The sequence below is a fragment of the Athene cunicularia genome (assembly GCF_003259725.1).
Source record: "Athene cunicularia isolate RWA chromosome 7 unlocalized genomic scaffold, athCun1 chr7_part1, whole genome shotgun sequence".
NCBI lineage: Eukaryota > Metazoa > Chordata > Aves > Strigiformes > Strigidae > Athene > Athene cunicularia.
The window spans coordinates 27,230,732-27,250,530 of NW_020799107.1; the positions used below are offsets into that span (position 1 = coordinate 27,230,732).

The window sequence follows — 19,799 nt, forward strand, 5'->3', positions numbered from 1 at the left end:
AAGGAAGGAAGGAAGGAAGGAAGGAAGGAAGGAAGGGGGGAAGGAAGGAAGGGGGGAAGGAAGGAAGGGGGGAAGGATATTCATTCCCAGGCTTCTGGGGCTGTCTCAGTACAACTGTTTGTGGACACAGAAAGATGTAAATTAAGGAACTGATCTACATTAAAGATTGTCTCTTCTGGGTGGTTATTTTGATCCCAGATTAGGTTCCTAATCCTGTGCACTGAATGGCTTCAGACATAGTTACAGCTGAGGGACAGGAACAACTGAGAGGGTGTAGGGGTTGTTTAAACTAGTATTGCTGTTAAAATATGTAGTTAGGTGTCAGATAGGCTCTTCCTGTGCCCTAGGCACATAAGGCACACTGATCTGAGGTACCCATTATGTGGGACTATGAACACGGCATAAATATCCCATATGTGAATAAACGTTTGGCAAGAAATGCTCATTTTCACTGATCTTGCTGCAGAACCAGAATATCTAAGGAGGAAGACATGGATTCTGCACATCTTCCTTCAGCTGCAAATGAAATTGCTACTAAAACCTAGTCTTAGATCTGCATAGCCATGGTAAGTTAAAAAAAAAAACAAAACAAAACAAACAACCAAACCCAAAAACCCCCCAATTGCTTCCTGCAGGGCATAATTTCAAAATAAGGGTGTGAAGAGTAAGACAGCCTTTTGAGCTACCCAGCCTTACTGGTGGTACCTATTTGAAGATCCCAGTCTGGATTTATGAGTTTGCCATTTAGTACAGTGAGTGCTTGTACTGGAGATACACAGCATGAAACCACCAACTGTGCCATTACCAGCAGAACAATCTAGCACATTTAATCACAGGAGCATACATTGACACAACAGGGAACATGATTTCTTGAAAGAACATTATGCTAAACACATGTGGGAAGTATCTTTGGCTATTGCTCAGCAAACTTTACATCAGTGCCCACCAAGTGCCACATGGAGAAGATAAGGCTATTAATGAGGTTTATTATTAGGGGGTCCCAAATTCATGTTTAAATTCATAACGTGTTGACTTTGTGCCAATTTAGCATTTTATTTTTCTTTATGAAAAAGGCCTTAAAATTCCCAAAACTTTCTCTAGAAAAATATGTTGCAATTGATGAAAAATGTTGTTCCTGCCAAACATTTACACCTGGCAAGATTCACTGTGCTGCACTACAACTACCATTAGCCAATCTCCAAAACTTTTAGGCAAAACTGGAAGAAAACCCTTGAAGATCTCATCAGCTGCAGACACAGGTATGTTAGACATGTGTAAGAATGCAGCAGTGTGAGACCCCAAAGAGCCATATAAGGATGTACCTTTTGCTCAAAAAAAGCCAAAGGAGTTGTGAGAAGTGAAGAACCATAACTGTTTGTTTTTCAACCTGCCTTTGGCTGTATTAGATGTTCTGAGTTTAGGCACATGCAAATACTAGAAGGCATGAGGACTTTCCTAATTTATATGATGGTGGAAACTGGAGAAAGTGTAGTGAACAGCTGCAAAACTGACTCCGAAAAGGAAAGAAGCTTTGGAAGGCCTGTCTGGTTAGCTCGTCCAGATGATTATAATTATGGAATAACAGTCTGAGCCACCATCTCTTCACCAGTATGGAGTACTAGATAATATGCAGTGCTTTAAATGTAAAGGACAAACAAGAACCAGTGGTTGGATATTAAAGCAGAAATGTTTCAAATGAGAGTAATCCACTTATGTTTCAATAGAGGGAGTGATTAACTACCAGAGAAACTAATGCTGAGTTCAGCACTGCATGTCTTTAGATGAGGACTAAATGCTTCTCTGTCAAATAACCTGTTTTTGAGTAAAAACTACTGAGCTTAATGTAGAGGTCATCAGAGGAAATGCTACTGTCTATCTGAACATGATTTTCAAGAAGGGTTTTTCCTTCCAGGCCAACAGTTTAATTTCACTCACATTTTTCTAACATTTTCCTGCTATCAATACAGGATGGTGGCACGCCTAAAGGTTACTACTACTTGTTAATTTTTTTTAATCTCAGGCAGATTAAATATTACCAGATGTTTTTCCATGCTGTAATTAAAAATCAGAAATTCTTGTACTTACTATTATTGCAGTTGTCTCCAGAGTAGCCCACTGGACAACTACATGAGAGAAAAAAAAAAAAAAAAGCGGAAAGAAAGAAAAGAAAGGTAATGTCATTAAGCAGATAATCAAAAAACAATAGTATATTTCTACTTTTTATTAGCAGTTTCCCTTCAAGGTGTCTTCATTACAGATTTCCTCTTTAATGTTAACTTAATATTGAATTATTTAATTTCACTGTTAAAATAATCTGAGATTTTCAGAGTGATTGGTGAGCTGGGCACTCAAAATTCCAGGTTCACAGTCTGAAAAAGTTAAAAGGGCCTAATTTCTCCAAAGAGCTAAGCTCTACACCTCCGAGCCGCTCTGAATTGCTACACACTATCTTTATCAAAAGCCTCAATATAAGGTCTATAGGGACTGGCAGTTCTTTGTCTTCCCCCTGTAATTGTTTATTTAAAATATATTGACTTTATGGTAAGGAGCATTCAGTGTGCAGCAGCAGTAACTACAAAAAGAGCTGAATTAATGGATACAGGGAGTAAGTTCTTTGTGCTTATCCATGGGAGCAGCGCACAACCAGTCACCTGCTCAGCTTCGCCAGCAAACAACATTGCTCTGTTCTGATCCTGAGATAACAGAAATACCCATGGAGAGGAAACCAAGACGAAATACCATAGGACTGAAAGTTAACAAGAAACAGAGTCCCCAGTGATATCAACGGAAACTTTCCAGGGATTTGAAGCAAGTCTGTCTCTAATGCCTGTTGCTTACTAAATGCTTCAGCATACCAGTTCCCATGGCTCAATTACTCCGTAAGAATAGTTTATGTTTATGTTGGCAACCCCCAAAATAAACATGAAGTAGTTTATCCTCTTCATTGACTCACAAATGACCTTGGATTTCCTTGACTTTCCTCTGAGGTATTATGAGTGCACACCAACGGCTAATGCCAAGCAGTTAAAATGCCATAACTTGTTACACTAGGCAAATTTGTCCACCTGCTAACCACCTCAGGCACCTCCCTGATTCACACAGCTGCATCCTGTTCTTCTAGACTGAGGGTGACCTCCTTCTCCACTTATCTTTGCCTAGAACACAGGAACACAAGAAAAATCTGAGTACTCACGCTACACATTCTTCATCCTTCTTTTCAAAGTTAGTCATGCATTTGCATGTTGGAATCCCTTTTTCTTTTGCACAGTACTCATTTTCTTCTGCAGAACAGTCTTCACTGCAATCTGTATATTCAGAGGAAAAATAAAAAGTGAATTGAAGATAATCCCCCCAAAAATCAACATAACCCCCCAGAAAATCAACATTGGAGAAAATCAAATCTCCCTTTCCTTTTTTTTTTTTTTTTTTTTTTTTTAGAGCAACAGAATGGCTTTTTTAGGGCTATACCTATATAGAACAGATACTGAAGTACAAAAGCACAAGATCAGAAGTAAACAGTCTTTGTTTAAAACCATCCAGCTTCATCAGACCAGAAATCTGGCTAGGCTGCATCTTACATAGACAAGCAATGACCTACAGTTTAATCTCACAGCAGATGATTTTTATTGCAACTGATCTATTATAAAACTGGATCATATTTAGACAGATTAGGGACCACAAAGGCCCACGCTGGATCACATCTCACTGGCCTTGTTGTAGCCACCTTTCATAATTTTGTCATGAGTGTTTGCAATATTTGTTGTTTTTCTTAAAATCTCATAACTTAGACTTTTTTTCTGTAGTGTGAAAATTTTAATTTTCATAAGAAGAAAATAAGGTACATCTCAGGGCTGTGAAGGATAGCTAAAAATATAAACAGAATACTCATTAAAAGGTTCAAAACTAGCATGCAAATAAAACCTCAACAACAGTTCCTAAAAATCACACAAATCATTCTTCCCAGAAAAACCTGTCTAAACACAGTCCTAGAACTACCAACAAGGGACAGAGCTTTAACAGATTGTTGTAGCGCATCATGAGACTTCCAGTTCTGTCAGCATCCCCATAGCTGTCTCCAGGTAACATGTAGAATTTATTCCCAAAATGTGTCCTAGCAGGGAAGGCTGTGAATATAGAATTCAATTTGTTCCATATTTTACCTATTTAGATTTCAATTCTTACCAAGAGTTTAACAATGCATTTGAAGAGTTGCCCACTCACTGGTTTCAGTGATAATTTTCTCAGGCTTTAGTAGTTTATTCTATGGGAGTAGAATTACGGATGTGTTTAAAGTGAAACATGAGAATGTGTTTCTATGGCTTTCTTAAGACGACACACATTTCCTGGTTTTTAGAGGTCAGCACATTTGTGGAGCACTCTTTTCAAAAACAGACTGAGACAGGGAATAATCATGTCAGCCTTTCAGAGATAGATAAAGTAGCAAAGTTCTTACCCGAACAAGAACGATCATCCCATTCTGTCCTTGAGAAACCATCTCTGCATATGCATTTTGGAAACATACTGTCTTCACAGGTTGTGGTTTGAAGGTCACAATTAAAAGCGACACAATAGGTTGTATCTTTAAAAAAGAAACAACCAGGAAAGAAACCTGAGTACTAATAATATCATTTCATAGAAAGCAATGCACTTGCTCAGTAAATCATAAACCAACTATTTAGAAACTCTGAAAAAAACCTTTAAGACCTTTTTTTTGAGACATCAATACTGCAGGCATTTGAACTAACCCTTTCTTTTCCCTTGCTCTTTACCAATTAAGGTCCTGTTTCCATCACATCTTCTGACCTTCTGTTTCTCAGCCTCCTACAACTGCCTCTAAACATTCCTTGCCTCCAGTCCATGAAGAGGGAACTTATAGGTTCACATTCTGAACACTGGCTTTATGACTCACCTTAAAAAAAAATGTAGAAAAATCCCAGCACTGTTCCCTTAGTTTTTTCTGCAACTGAACTGTGAGGCCCAGATTTCATACAGTTCTACATAGATATAAATATTTATGGGCATGCAGCAAATTTCACAAGCAATATTATTATGCTGTTTGTCCAGCATGTTGCTCTTTAGATCCATGTCCCAGTGGTGGGAATGGTTTACAAACTTCAGTGGGTGGGATGGAGTGGAGGAATGTGATTGCACTGGTGCTTTGTGAGCTCTCAGGAATTTTCTATATCCCCCTCATGTTTAGGACCAGCACACAGAAAATGTCATGGCTGAGGAGGATACAGTCACCTTCAGAGACAAAATTCAGGCTATAAGCCATGAAATGGACTCCTTTAATTATTAGCTACACTTTCATGAAAGCTGATTTCAAAATATGAGCATATTTAAAAAAAAAAAAAAAGATTAAAAAAATCCATGTTTTATTTAGAAAATCATTCTCTAAGTATTACACTTTCAGTAACACAAGACTTTACTGGTTTATACCAATGAATCACTCAGCAAAGTAGCTAATCATTGAGGCCACATTTCAATTACCATGGTTAATTATCGAAGAAGAAGTCTAAAGATAGAGTTTCATCCTACTTTGCCAGTAAAATACTGTCTTGTTCTCAGAAGCACAATATATGTCTGTATATATTTTGTCCTGATTTTGCCATCCACTTCGCACTCAGCAGGTTAAAATCAACATGATATTGCTTACTTGGGAATAAGTATTTTCCTTCTCTTCTTCACACAGGAAGAAGAAAGCCTTAAGACAAAAAAGCCCAACACTGAATGGTTGAGTCTTCAAAATTACCTAAGATTGAATATTCAGCTCCTTAAAATCAACAAGGCTTATGCTCTGATGGGCTTTGCTGCACACAGAAATGTTCTAACCAGCTTTGATGATAGGAACCTTTGTTTCTGCTGATTATTTACTTCCACAGTAGGGAATTACATACCTTTGTACAGAGAGACATAGGACGAATTATTTGCTGCTTTATTTATTGCAGAAGTAACTGTCTCTTGGATTACAGATGAGTTCTCCATAAACAGGTTTGTCACTATTACATCAATTGAAGAAGAAGCTCTGACTTCTTTTTGAGGTCTGAAAAGTACAGATAGCATCCTTTTAAAGTCACGTATAATCCATATGGATAGCAAGTTAGATGCAAAGACAAGAGATTTCTGCCAAACCTGCCTCTCTCATCCCACAATGTAGCTAGTTGCTAAGACACCTGAAAATAAATTCAAGTTTTGTTTAGGAATAAATTAGTGGCCATCTTTCCAGTAGATCCAGATGTAAATAGGTAGCTGGCAAGCAAAAGCTGTTGGATTCAATGCTAACAACATCAGTTCTTTGTGTACTGTTATCACGCAACTAATATTTTTTACTGGGCTAGCCTCAAGCCAGCTGCAGCGTAGAGGACCTCATCTGTTAGGCTCTAACTTTTATATGCTTGCATCAGCCTGAGGCATGATCCAGGCATGACGTGGAGAACCCATCCTGAAGTATGGTGAGGATAACTTAGGTACAACCACGATGAACTGAGAAGGGTCTCTCTGCAATGCAGAGGTTTCTGTGCTAACTGCATGCTAGCTGGGTTGGGTTCAGCTGGACAGCAATCTCCCTGGTAGAGAGCAGCAGTGACTACCCTCTTCTTCAGCTAAACTTCATGCCACTGGGAAAGGCATACAAATACCTTTAAGTGGTAGATTGCTGTAGTGCCTTAAGATGTTACTGTGCCCCATGTGTCTGTCACAACCGCTCTGCTGGAAGTTACTGCCCTCACAACTTGGCTAGAACAAGAGTCTGCTTAACTGCTTAATCCATGGAGTTTGCTGAAAATTTTACACTGCTGTGTGTGCTAGCATGACAGGTTTTGCTTATTGTGGGTTAGGGAGCTGTCACTAGGAAGCTGTCAGAGCTCTGGGGACAGTGACCTGTAATAGATGTGGATAGGAAGAGAGGGACATCTTACAGTGTCTGCCTAGATCAGCAAAACACCTATGCTCACAGCTACAGTCACCACAACCCATTTAATAACATCTTTACTCAGCCTGCCATCAGGAGAGACCAGCAAATGCACAGTGAGATTTCTGGCTTTCTGTACTGAGAGTGTTTTTCACATTAAACTGGGACTCCAAATTGGACCTGTTCATAGGAACCTTGGGTTAACTCTTACAGTTTCAGAGATATGTCAGAGATCACAGAGCCTGTTAGTTATAGCACAGTGCTATATCATGGTGCTAAAAGTGGGACTGTGGAGCTGTCTCAGCCAGCCCACTTCACAGACATACTGGAAATCCATGGGGTAAAAATGGGGTCAGCATCCCAGAAACTTTAAAAATACAAAAAGAATGTCCTCCTTTAACAGGAGGCATACTGAACTGAACTCATATCCTTTACTGAATTGAGTACTCCATGGGAAACAGCTTAAAATGGGATGTGTGGGAAGCATTTACTGTGCAAAGACCAAACTATCAAACTTACTGAATTTTCACGATGACAGTCTGTCCGAAGCCTTTTAAATCTTTGAAGGCATTCCCAAACTATAAAAGATAAATGAAGTTGAGTTAAAGGCAAGCAGAAATATAGACCAAAATCACACGAACCACTGAGGCTTCAACTGTAAAGCTTTCATCCATAACATGCTACTATAGGCACAAATAAAGCAAGCTGCTCTGTCACATCCACCGTGCAAAATAATGCAGAAGAGGAGTGGTGGGTTGGTGCTGTAGAACGTGGAATATGGGAGAGCAGTGGAGGGATGGGGACACATGAATTGAATGAGTGCCAGGCAGTGCATTAGGGCTGACTGGCTCTATGGCTACAGATAGTCCCTTGCAGACCCATCACTTAGAAGGGCATCTCCACATTACCAACCTACATACAAATAGGAGAAGTAGGCACCCTTACAGATGCCACGTGTCCCTAAGATGCAGTGAGGTGGGATTGTCAGGGTTAATCTTGCTGGGAGGAGCACAGAACTGATGAAACCATTGAGGATTGGATGGGGTCAGTAGAAAAGCTACCACTCTCCCTCATGCTATGCCAAGCAGGGAACAACTGGTGGAGGCAGCCATCTCCAACTGCCACACAAGCGGAAGACTCCATGAGAAAAGGATGTCATAAGTCAACTGAAATGAATGATAAACTATCCTTCTTTGTAATAAAATAAAAATTGTCTATGCTATTTTCACTTTTGCATACTATTAGGTATCTATTCTAATGCTGCATATCATGCACTTCTGTACCTGTCATGAAAAAAATGTTGGACAAAAAAATCGAGGAAAATATTTTCTAACATTCTGGAGGGACATTTTTGTGTTACTTTCTGATAAAACATTCATAGAAAGCAATATAATAACATGAATAATTTGATAACCATTTTTGATTAATTCTGACTAATGTTTGGTGAATATTTTTTGATCAGCTGTCTGGTAGAGTTGCATATATCTTCTTCCTTACTTCCAGAAAGTGACATAAGCAAATCCACTTGTTTCAATATGATTGTATAAATTAAACTGTTAATCTTATTTCTCCAGGAAATCCATTACTACATTTTATCTATCATCACAGAATGCTCAAAATGTGTAATATCCATTTCATTAATAGATATAAAATGCTGACACTTGGTATACTTATGGAAGAGGCTTATTATTTAGGTATTTAGACACAGATGGACAGCCATTCTGAAAAGTTTGTTCAGTGTGGAAATGACATCTTTCTTAAAAAAAAAAAAAATGTTCATTTTTACTCGTACCACTGGATATTACTTAGCCCTCAGCAAACAGTGATGATCAGAAACGAAACGCGTTAGAAAACTTCACTCAGCCCCATGGTTTCTGGGAATGGTGAAAGATACAGACCAATTTATGTGAGAACTTCCCAGAATAGAAGTGGCACTAAAAATGTGGATATTACTTATTTCAGGTACATCCATCCCTTCACTTCAGTAAAAACCATGCATGGACTCATCTGAGGGCAAAATTCAAGTCTTTTATGAATAGGTCTAAGCTACTGTGAAAAATTAATTGAAAGAAGTAGATTTCTCAAGTGGAACTGTTCTAGGCTCCACATTAAAGGTAGTGTATCCCCCCTCTATCTGCATGACATTCAGGATAGCATTAAATATATAGAAAAATAAAAACCATCATCACTCACAAATGCTGTTATATTTTGGAACATTTCTTCATACTGCACAGAATTTATATTTTGAATACTATTACTGTAAGTTCCTTTCAGTGTAATGACCCCTGGGTATATTTTTCCTGGAATGAGAACAGAGAATATTCATCAATTAGAAAGCATTCAAGTATGTTGCACTTCACCTTAGAGTTCTCCAGCCTTCAGAGATGGAGAAATACAATACAGAAATAAGTCAGTGTTATTTTTCATATACTGGAGGAATCAGTAGGAGAAAAATGTTTGTTCAGTCACTTCAGCCACAATGGGGGACATAATTTGGCTACCTGGGAAGCAGGCAGAATCCTGGTTTCAACCAAACTGGCCAGACTATGAAACTAAACAATGTTTAAGCATAGCCTAAAGCTAACGCAAGACTCCATCTGAGGTGTCACAACATTTAGTGAGAAAATGCCTGTATTAAGAACTCCAAACTTGCAGCCACTAAGCAACTAACATGGTTCACCATATCTGAGAAAGCAATTCAGTATCTACCCACTTCTTTAGGCTCACAAGCAAATTTGAGAATCCTGCTTGCAGGTACTTAAATAAGAAGCCCTGTTTGCTAACATGCTTGGCTTTCAGCAGCATCTTAGAGATGCATTTCAACAGGACTCTGATGAGTGTTTAGCAAAAGGGAATATCAAGCCAGTTGTTTAGAGGTCTTCATGGGTTTGGGCCTTTTTAAATCCTGGCCATTAATATTGATGTGAGGTTTACATTTGCATTTTTTCCTGCTTTTAACCAGTTTAATCTCCAGCACACCTGACAGAGAACTCACCTTCTTTTCCTAGCACATTAACCTCTTTGGCTGTTACTGTTTTGTGAGATAACAATCTAGGTCACTGTGGCAGTGGCTGTCTGCAAAGCAAGGCATTATTCAGCAATCACTTTCCCAGACTGATTATGTTTTCAGTTATAACACGAGAACAGGGATATAAGAAGAAAAATTCACCTGAACAGTTATTTGTGAAGTAACTAAAAATATAAATTGCCTTTCTGCAACTCACCTTTATGACAATCCTTATTGCTATAGTAGAACCCATACCTGCACAGGCAGGTAGAAGTGCTATTTAAAGCAACACATGTAGCCAGTTGTCCTCCACAAGGGTCTGGATTGCACAACTCCACTGATACAAAGATGAAAGATAACGACATCAGGATTTCTATGAAATTGCAATAGCCAGTTCATATATAAAGTAGTTCATATATCAAATAGTTCATATATACTTCTACTAAATGAAATTACCAGGTAGAGTATAGATGCAATTAAAGAGCACATGGCTATGTCTTGCTTGCTTAATGTCTATATAGTAACTGTTTTCCCTAAACAATCCAGCATGATAGAACAGTGGGGACACAGAGTAACACTGAAATTCAACACCTGTCTTACTGAGCATTCACAATTTAACTCTATTTAATACAACTAAACCTAAAACAAACAAAAAACTATATTAAGGTTTGCCAAAATCAGTGACTAAGTTAGAAAAATGCAGACTACAATGCCCTGGGTGTCCTTAATACTGCACTGGTATTTACTTGCCTTATTATAGTACAGTGTCATGGTAGGGTCCTTTACTGCAAACATATTAATAAAATGAAGGCTCCCAAGCTAACCATCATAGTATATATTCCTCAATAGACATCAGAGTATGCCAATAAGGAAATTGTTGCAGAGCTTGTTACAGCTGTCACCATAACTATATTAACTGGCCACTATACCATGCCTCTACAGCAGTTAAACTTCATGGATTTGTGCTGACTGCTACCTTCTACTTACTTGCAGGAGTTGTTGATGAAAAGAATGTTGTGTTCATTTCTGGAAAAGGGAAGATAACTACATATGTCAGTCCTGTTAGTGCCTTGGTTACACTGAGGCCACTGAAGGCAGAATGATATGATGCCTTAAAAACTTTCCTAAACTTTCTTCTACCTTGCCCTGTACTGCAGCCAGTGCCTTGCCCTTATATCCTGCAACCTGTTGCTCAGTGTAATTTACCCTGTATGCCTGTCTGTGGTATTTCTTCTCCGGCAACCTCTCTAATTGATTTGTCCTCTCCCTGCCATTTTTTTCTGTCCAAAGGCTCTGCAGAGTATGCACATCTCTCCCTCTCCACAATGCCAAGCTAATCATTGCTACACCAAGACAAGGGTAAGGTTCTTGTTTCTACCCTCACAGCATATTCTGTGTGTATCCAGAGCATCCTGTAGCTGAAGCCTCTGTCCAGAGCCAATCCAAGTCCTCTTGGACTCCAACATGTTTAAACACTTGGAAGACTAGTAGCACTACAGGAAAACTTCCAGCTAATACTTCCTTAAAAATCATCTTGTGAGAGGCTAGCCGGGAAGCATGCACAGAAATAAGAAAAAGAAAAATCTTCAAAAGATTAAATAATAAATGCACCAGGAGAAAGAAATGTAGGGAGTAGTGGAAAGGAAAAGACTTAATGAATTTACATTGGCTAGAAGGCACATCTCCAGATATTCTGTGTCCAGAGCACCTACAATAGTTTTTATGGAGGAAGAGCGCACATGCAGAAAGCAACAATGCTTGAGAAATAATCTCCAACACATTCCCCTTGCTACAAAGGCCAGCAGGGAAGAGTGGAAAGGAAACACAGCACTGACAGGAATCTCTTTAGATCCTCTAGAACTTCACACAGGGAGGGGGTCTTGCCAAGGCATGGAGATTTCCGTGAAGGGATCACTCCAAGGTCCCTGGCCAAGGACCCTGGCACTCAGCCCGATGCTGGTGGCTGCCCCAGCTCCCTCACTGCCCACACTCCAAGCAGCCACAGGAACAAATCCCAGCAGAGCCTGGTCATGGGCTTGCCCTGAACACCTCATCTGCAGGGATGCTCTTGCACTCAGGGCTGGTGTGGCAAGCAAAGGCACCAAGCAGGAAAAGAGCAGCCAATCCAAATCTTCCCCAACACTTTCCCCTTGCACTAAAGGCCAGCAGGGAAGGAGGGAAGAGGAGGGGAGAAGATTGACGGCCTTGATCTGGGCACATTTGTCTCCCCATGGGAGAGAAACACAGAGAAACCTGGGAAGAGGAACTCGTCCCTGCCTGCGGGGCCTGCAGCGCTCTCTGGCACCGAGTTACTCCAGTTCATCCTCAGAAGGGGCTGACTGAGGGATTTTGTTTCTTACCTGTAGTTCCTGGGGTTGCTGTCACAGGTGTATCCCCAGTTGTTTCACTGTTTCCTGCTGATGAACAGAAAAAGAGATGGTCACACAGGTTAGTGGTGTGTGTTGGAAAAGTCTTGGCAAACTCTCTGTGTGCAGGACAACCTCTGAGTAGGGAAGGGGAGAACTTCATAGGGCTGAGCCACCAAACTCCTGGCACCCTTGCCCTGCCTTTGGGCTTTCCCTGGCCATGATGCCTCTGTAGTTTGACATGCCCATAGCCGCTTTTCCCCAGATCCCAGGGCTAGAGCACATGTCCCACAGAGACAGTGCATTGCCCACAGCTCAGCTGCACTCACTGGCCACAGCTGTCTCACCCACGGGCACATGTGTGTCTCCCTGCAGCAAAGCTCCCTCCACCTCCCCAAACCAGAACCACACGGCCAGGACCGGCTCCCAGAGCAAGTCAAGGGGTGTCATCACACTGTGTACAGCCCACACACCCTCTGCTCTCCCATAATGGCCTTCACCTCCCCAAAATCAGCAAGGGGAAAGTCTGAGGCAGAGATCGTTCCAGATGGTGGGCAGATGTGATGGGAAAGGGGGTTGCTGGCGAGAAGGATGAACACATCTGAGCACACCATGGAGGAACAGATGAGCATATAGGCAGCATTCACCTCCTCAGGGTGAACCCAGCAGGAGCTCTGACCAAAATGGATGGGGTCCTCAAGTGCCACACTGGGACAGGGCGCTTGGCCGTGGATGGAGAATTCCTAGGAGGGATCACTCTGTGGTGCCTGGCCATGGCTCCTGGCATTCAGCCCCATGCTGGTGGGTGCCCCAGCTCCCTCACTGCCCACACTCCAAGCAGCCACAGGAACAAATCCCTGCAGAGCCTGGTCATGGGCTTGCCCTGAACACCTCATCTGCAGGGATGCTCTTGCAATCAGGGCTGGTGTGGCAAGCAAAGGCACCAAGCAGGAAAAGAGCAGCCAATCCAAATCTTCCCCAACACTTTCCCCTTGCACTAAAGGCCAGCAGGGAAGGAGGGAAGAGGAGGGGAGAAGATTGACGGCCTTGATCTGGGCACATTTGTCTCCCCATGGGAGAGAAACACAGAGAAACCTGGGAAGAGGAACTCGTCCCTGCCTGCGGGGCCTGCAGCGCTCTCTGGCACCGAGTTACTCCAGTTCATCCTCAGAAGGGGCTGACTGAGGGATTTTGTTTCTTACCTGTAGTTCCTGGGGTTGCTGTCACAGGTGTATCCCCAGTTGTTTCACTGTTTCCTGCTGATGAACAGAAAAAGAGATGGTCACACAGGTTAGTGGTGTGTGTTGGAAAAGTCTTGGCAAACTCTCTGTGTGCAGGACAACCTCTGAGTAGGGAAGGGGAGAACTTCATAGGGCTGAGCCACCAAACTCCTGGCACCCTTGCCCTGCCTTTGGGCTTTCCCTGGCCATGATGCCTCTGTAGTTTGACATGCCCATAGCCGCTTTTCCCCAGATCCCAGGGCTAGAGCACATGTCCCACAGAGACAGTGCATTGCCCACAGCTCAGCTGCACTCACTGGCCACAGCTGTCTCACCCACGGGCACATGTGTGTCTCCCTGCAGCAAAGCTCCCTCCACCTCCCCAAACCAGAACCACACAGCCAGGACCGGCTCCCAGAGCAAGTCAAGGGGTGTCATCACACTGTGTACAGCCCACACACCCTCTGCTCTCCCATAATGGCCTTCACCTCCCCAAAATCAGCAAGGGGAAAGTCTGAGGCAGAGATCGTTCCAGATGGTGGGCAGATGTGATGGGAAAGGGGGTTGCTGGCGAGAAGGATGAACACATCTGAGCACACCATGGAGGAACAGATGAGCATATAGGCAGCATTCACCTCCTCAGGGTGAACCCAGCAGGAGCTCTGACCAAAATGGATGGGGTCCTCAAGTGCCACACTGGGACAGGGCGCTTGGCCGTGGATGGAGAATTCCTAGGAGGGATCACTCTGTGGTGCCTGGCCATGGCTCCTGGCATTCAGCCCCATGCTGGTGGGTGCCCCAGCTCCCTCACTGCCCACACTCCAAGCAGCCACAGGAACAAAACCCTGCAGAGCCTGGTCATGGGCTTGCCCTGAACACCTCATCTGCAGGGATGCTCTTGCAATCAGGGCTGGTGTGGCAAGCAAAGGCACCAAGCAGGAAAAGAGCAGCCAATCCAAATCTTCCCCAACATTTCCCCTTGCACTAAAGGCCAGCAGGGAAGGAGGGAAGAGGAAGGGAGAAGATTGACAGCCTTGATCTGGGCACATTTGTCTCCCCATGGGAGAGAAACACAGAGAAACCTGGGAAGAGGAACTCGTCCCTGCCTGCGGGGCCTGCAGTGCTCTCTGGCACCGAGTTACTCCAGTTCATCCTCAGAAGGGGCTGACTGAGGGATTTTGTTTCTTACCTGTAGTTCCTGGGGTTGCTGTCACAGGTGTATCCCCAGTTGTTTCACTGTTTCCTGCTGATGAACAGAAAAAGAGATGGTCACACAGGTTAGTGGTGTGTGTTGGAAAAGTCTTGGCAAACTCTCTGTGTGCAGGACAACCTCTGAGTAGGGAAGGGGAGAACTTCATAGGGCTGAGCCACCAAACTCCTGGCACCCTTGCCCTGCCTTTGGGCTTTCCCTGGCCATGATGCCTCTGTAGTTTGACATGCCCATAGCCGCTTTTCCCCAGATCCCAGGGCTAGAGCACATGTCCCACAGAGACAGTGCATTGCCCACAGCTCAGCTGCACTCTCTGGCCACAGCTGTCTCACCCACGGGCACATGTGTGTCTCCCTGCAGCAAAGCTCCCTCCACCTCCCCAAACCAGAACCACACGGCCAGGACCGGCTCCCAGAGCAAGTCAAGGGGTGTCATCACACTGTGTACAGCCCACACACCCTGTGCTCCCCCACAATGGGCTTCACCTCCCCTGTGTCTCTAGGGATGCTCTTGCAATCAGGGCTGGTGTGGCAAGCAAAGGCACCAAGCAGGAAAAGAGCAGCCAGTCCAAATTTTCCCCAACACTTTCCCCTTGCACTAAAGGCCAGCAGGGAAGGGGGGAAGAGGAGGGGAGAGGACTGAGAACCTTGATCTGGGCACCTTTGTCTCCTCCGGGAGAGAAACTCTGAGAAACCTGGGAAGAGGGACTTGTCCCTGCCTGTGGGGCCTGCAGCACTTTCTGGCACTGAGTTACTCCAGTTTATCCTCAGAAGGGGCTGACTGAGGGATTTTGCTTCTTACCTGTAGTTGCTGGGGTTGTCATTACAGGTGTGCCGTTATTTTCAGCATCTTGTCCTGATGAACAGAGAAGTAGATGATTGTACTGCTTAGTGGTGTGTGTTGGAAAATTTTTGGCAATTTCTGTGTGTGCAGGACAACCTCTTAATAGGGAAGGCAGGACCTGCATGCGGCTGAGCAGCTGAAGCCCTGGGCAGCCTTGTCTTGCCTTTGAGTTGTCCTCAGACCCAGTGCTGCACTGATTTCTTGTTTTCCCTCATAGTCCTTCTCCCACACCCTGGCTTTTGGCTCCTTCCCACCAGCAGCAGCTGTGTACCCTTCCTGCCTTTCTTCTCTAGTCTATTGGAGCATGCTCTGTCGCTGTCACATGTGTGTGTCTCTGCAGGAAAGCTCCCTCCACCTCCCTAAGGCAGCACCACATGGGCAGTGCTGGCTGCCAGAGCAAGGTCAAGGGCATCCCATTCCTAGTGCATATGCTCCAGCCTGAGAGCTAGCAGAGCTCTGGCCTGACCAGGTGCCAGTTTTGCTGCCTTTTCTTGCTACATCAATTTGCCTTTCTCATCCCTTAAATAAGCAGTAATTTTTGCATCATGCACCTTCAGTAGTTGCACTGTTTTTAATTAGATTTACATGACATTGCACTTCACAGTTAACATGTTCACTGTGACTGCTTGGATTCTGCTCTAGACCTCAGCTGAATTCACAAAAATTACTTTCACTTCAAGAAATACATATATAGATATTTTGCAACTATGGAAGATGCTCTCAGTAGCAGCTTCATTAAAAACTCTGTATGGACTCCTTCAGAGCAGCAGTGGAAGAATGACTTGGCTAACATCTCCTATGCTGTAACATACTCTGCTTTCAATGTCTGCTTGAATTTTTTTATTCAAAGAATGTATATTTTGCTAAGTTATCAACAGTAGTATCAAGATCCTCTTTCCAGGACTACACTTCCATGCAGTTATAACAGTATACATTTGTTTTTTTCACTCTTTTCCTTCCTTGATATAATTGTCTCTGAATAAAGAGAAACCCGGCTGATACCAGACAATGGTTGAAGAAAATTTTCCTCACGTTTTTGTTTTAGCATTACCTATTACTGTGTTTACTCTTCTGAAATATTTTATCTATTTATTTTTAGGATGCTTATTTTATATTTAAACTGTGTCATTCTTAACTCTTGATATAAGGATTATTTTGCGGATCTTTTTGTCTAGAAATAAGGAGAACAAATAATAAAACAGCCTTTCTGATAAATGTGTGATACTGACAAATGGCCAGTTTGGATCATATAATGTAACTTTAATCTGAAGTAGTTAATATATAAGTTAGGAATAAACATATTTACTCTGAGTTAATGCCACTGCAATCATAATCTAATCCAAGTCATTAACAGCATGCAGCTGGAAGACTACTCAATTTGTGGCTAAAATCCTTTGCACTAACATGCTCTTATAGCTAGTATAAAAAAAAAAATGTTGCAAATTGCAACGGATCTTTGAAAAATAGGCTTCACTTTTCATGGGCTTTGAAAATCCAAAGTGAGGCAAATTTTATAAACTTTTTCTTCTGATCAATAAAGCTGATTTAGAAAAGGCACATCAAAAAGGCAACACCTGAAGTAATCCATTAGTCTCCTCTAGGTGAAGGGGAAACATGTTCTCTGCCAAGTCTTCTGTTTCCACTGCCCCCTGAGTTCTACAGGCAGCATTATTTCTTTCCCAGCCAATGTAAAGAAATGTATATTTTTCCTATAATCATGATATATGTATCTATGCTGGCCACATGCCATGGTTTTGCAGCATTGTTTAGACTGCCTTCTCAAAATTGATGGGGCAGTAACCTCTTACAGAGCTAGTCCTTAGTCTACAACAACTGTTAGCCTTGTAGAGGCTCTAACAGTTGTCCAAGAGCACCCTTTGGACTCAAGAAGAATTGTGCCCATGATGACAACAGAGCACATGAGCTGCAATTGAACCTTGCTGACAGGCTTGTTAAAGGTAACCTGGGCAAAGGTGGCAATTTTATGGCACTCTCTGACTAGACCCAACCTTCTGTGTAAGGAAACAGGATGTATTAATAGATTTAGGCATTTTGTACGGAGATAAAGTAATGGACATTATGGCCAAGGTTATGGAGTAACAGAGACATCTGGCTGCTGAGCAGGGCAGGGCCTTTGCCAATACTATTCAAACAGAGCCATCCTGCAAAGCTTTTACAATGTTTGTTTAGAATGAAAAGGTTTCTGGGCAGGCTCATCCTGATGCAATGTCAGTTCAAGTAAGTGAAAGACTCACATTGCTTTCAATTGCTCTTGGGTCAAGATTTTTCACATCTTGCTGTTACTCAGAAGCCTCCAAACAGAAAACCAACCAACAGTCTTGAAGTCTTCTATGCTTATAATTTATAGCTAAAAATTGGTCTGCAGCATGTTGTAGATGTTGCTGGAAATACATATCTTCACTCACAGTAGTCAACAGAGACCCACAACCATCTGTCACCAACTGCAAGTTTAAGAACATCAGCAAAGGTCTTAATTTGGCTCATAATCTCTGTAACTTTATCTCCATATTAGCTGGGAGTTCCTGTCCTCTCACAGCTTCAGGTTTCCACAGAACTCTTCATATAGTTGCCTTTACTTCTGCTAATGCCTTCACTCCCTCCTATCTGTCACTGAATATCAGGGACAGGCAAGTTTGAGCAGAGGTTCTGGCCTACAACTACCAAGCTTGTCACAATGCCAGAAAAAGTAAAAAGTGGCTTAAGGAATGATGCCTGCCCTTCAGGGGGCAGAATAGACAACCCCGCAACCCTCTGCCACCCAAGTTGGTGGTGAAGTTCCCATTAATTAATTTCAACAGGAGGGAACGAATGCTTTGCGAGCCAGCTCAGGTGGTGCTCATTTCTAGACTGACTGTTTAGGACCCTCTGGCTGGAAGGCCAGTGGCAGCAGTTCTTTCCCTGGGTACTGGGGTGGAACAGTCACACCTTTTGTTATGACTGTAATAGAGCTTGAATTACCTGGGTTTAGTGTGCAGGTCCTGAAAACTGCTCTTGCAATAGGCTAAATTAGGTTAATCACAAGCACCAGTGATTTTGCATTTGTTTTGTGGACAAGGAAAACTCTTGGCTTGCAGTGACATTTTTTGTCATTAATTAATCAAAACCTAGACATGCTGAATTGTGTATCACCACTGACCTCCAGCCTCCCAGCAGCCGCTGAAAATACTAAGCAATTCATTCACTACCGCAGAATAGCTGCCCTGATAAATCCCAAAACAGAAGATAGTGTTTCTTACCTTTCGAAAGGCTCAACACCAGGCTGAGCAACACAGTGAGGAATACACAGCGCCTCATTGCCGCTTCTGTGGCTGCTGCTACTTGCTGCTAAACCTAAAAGAAAGTGCTTTTCTCTTCTGGCGTCAGCTCATTTAAGGTCCCAGCCACAGGTAGAGAGTTCAGCCCTGAGGTGACGTCATGGTGGCAAGCAGCAAATGATAGATCCAATCTGTGTTTTTCTTCCTCCTCAGGCTGGGAGGAGATTTCTGGACCTGCAGTGTTCTTCCTTTAAGTCAGAAATGCTTGAGACCTGTTGACACAAGGAACTTACTGCTAAATATCCTGGCGTGGGAACTGACAGAACACCAGCTCTCCCCTGCCAGATCTCCATGCTGATACCTTCAGTACAAATTAAATGGAGGGTGCTGTATAATCTGTTCTTAAAGTGGAAGAAGCTATCCCATCCCAAGGCATGCTAATTATGCCCTTGAAGCAGAGTACCTGGGATCCACATGCTCACTTCCCTTCCAGTAAATTACCAGTATAGACAAGCTCTATGCCTCAGACGCCAATTATTCTTTCCTTATAGATAAAAATTTATGCCAAAGCACTTCCTACTGCTCAACAGAGTAAAAAGCAACAGGCAACACCTCCATCTTCGACAGCAGAGAAACAGGACTGCTCTTGGCCCTCCTGGCAGTGATTATGGCTGTTTTGTTTGCTGCCATATTATGTGTGTTGTGGGCTCAATAAAGTGGTGTGGCAAGAGAAGGAGGAGCAGGCAGGACATCCAGCAGATGTTTGACTTTATCTGGGTGGCAGCCCTCCTTTCTTGAGAAGAAGAGTGTTTGTGCCAGGGAGAGCTTTGGAACCAGGGATGGTCAGCTGGACCAGGGAGCCTGCAGCAGGTCTAGAAATGCAAAATAGCCCAGAAGGCCATGGAGCAGGTAACACAGCTGTGACACAGGGAAAAAAGGTGGGAGACAGAGACTTTTTGATGTTGCAT

At 42.9% G+C, this 19,799-nt stretch overlaps 1 protein-coding gene across 1 annotated transcript in view; it reads right to left on the reverse strand.

The window, feature by feature from the left end:
• Positions 1-18,944, reverse strand: part of MUC13 (mucin 13, cell surface associated) — a 22,581-nt gene extending 3,637 nt beyond the window's left edge. Inside the window, exons 1-12 of the mRNA XM_026852510.1 lie at positions 18,814-18,944; positions 15,515-15,568; positions 14,693-14,749; positions 13,486-13,542; positions 12,278-12,334; positions 10,135-10,254; positions 9,104-9,210; positions 7,430-7,488; positions 5,898-6,043; positions 4,454-4,579; positions 3,194-3,305; positions 2,086-2,123 (exon numbers count right to left, since the gene is read on the reverse strand). Of these exons, the coding sequence (XP_026708311.1) occupies positions 2,086-2,123; positions 3,194-3,305; positions 4,454-4,579; positions 5,898-6,043; positions 7,430-7,488; positions 9,104-9,210; positions 10,135-10,254; positions 12,278-12,334; positions 13,486-13,542; positions 14,693-14,749; positions 15,515-15,568; positions 18,814-18,871 (991 nt within the window). The 5' untranslated portion in view covers positions 18,872-18,944. The remainder of the gene's footprint in view (positions 1-2,085; positions 2,124-3,193; positions 3,306-4,453; positions 4,580-5,897; positions 6,044-7,429; positions 7,489-9,103; positions 9,211-10,134; positions 10,255-12,277; positions 12,335-13,485; positions 13,543-14,692; positions 14,750-15,514; positions 15,569-18,813) is intronic.
• Between the last annotated feature and the right edge of the window lie 855 nt (positions 18,945-19,799).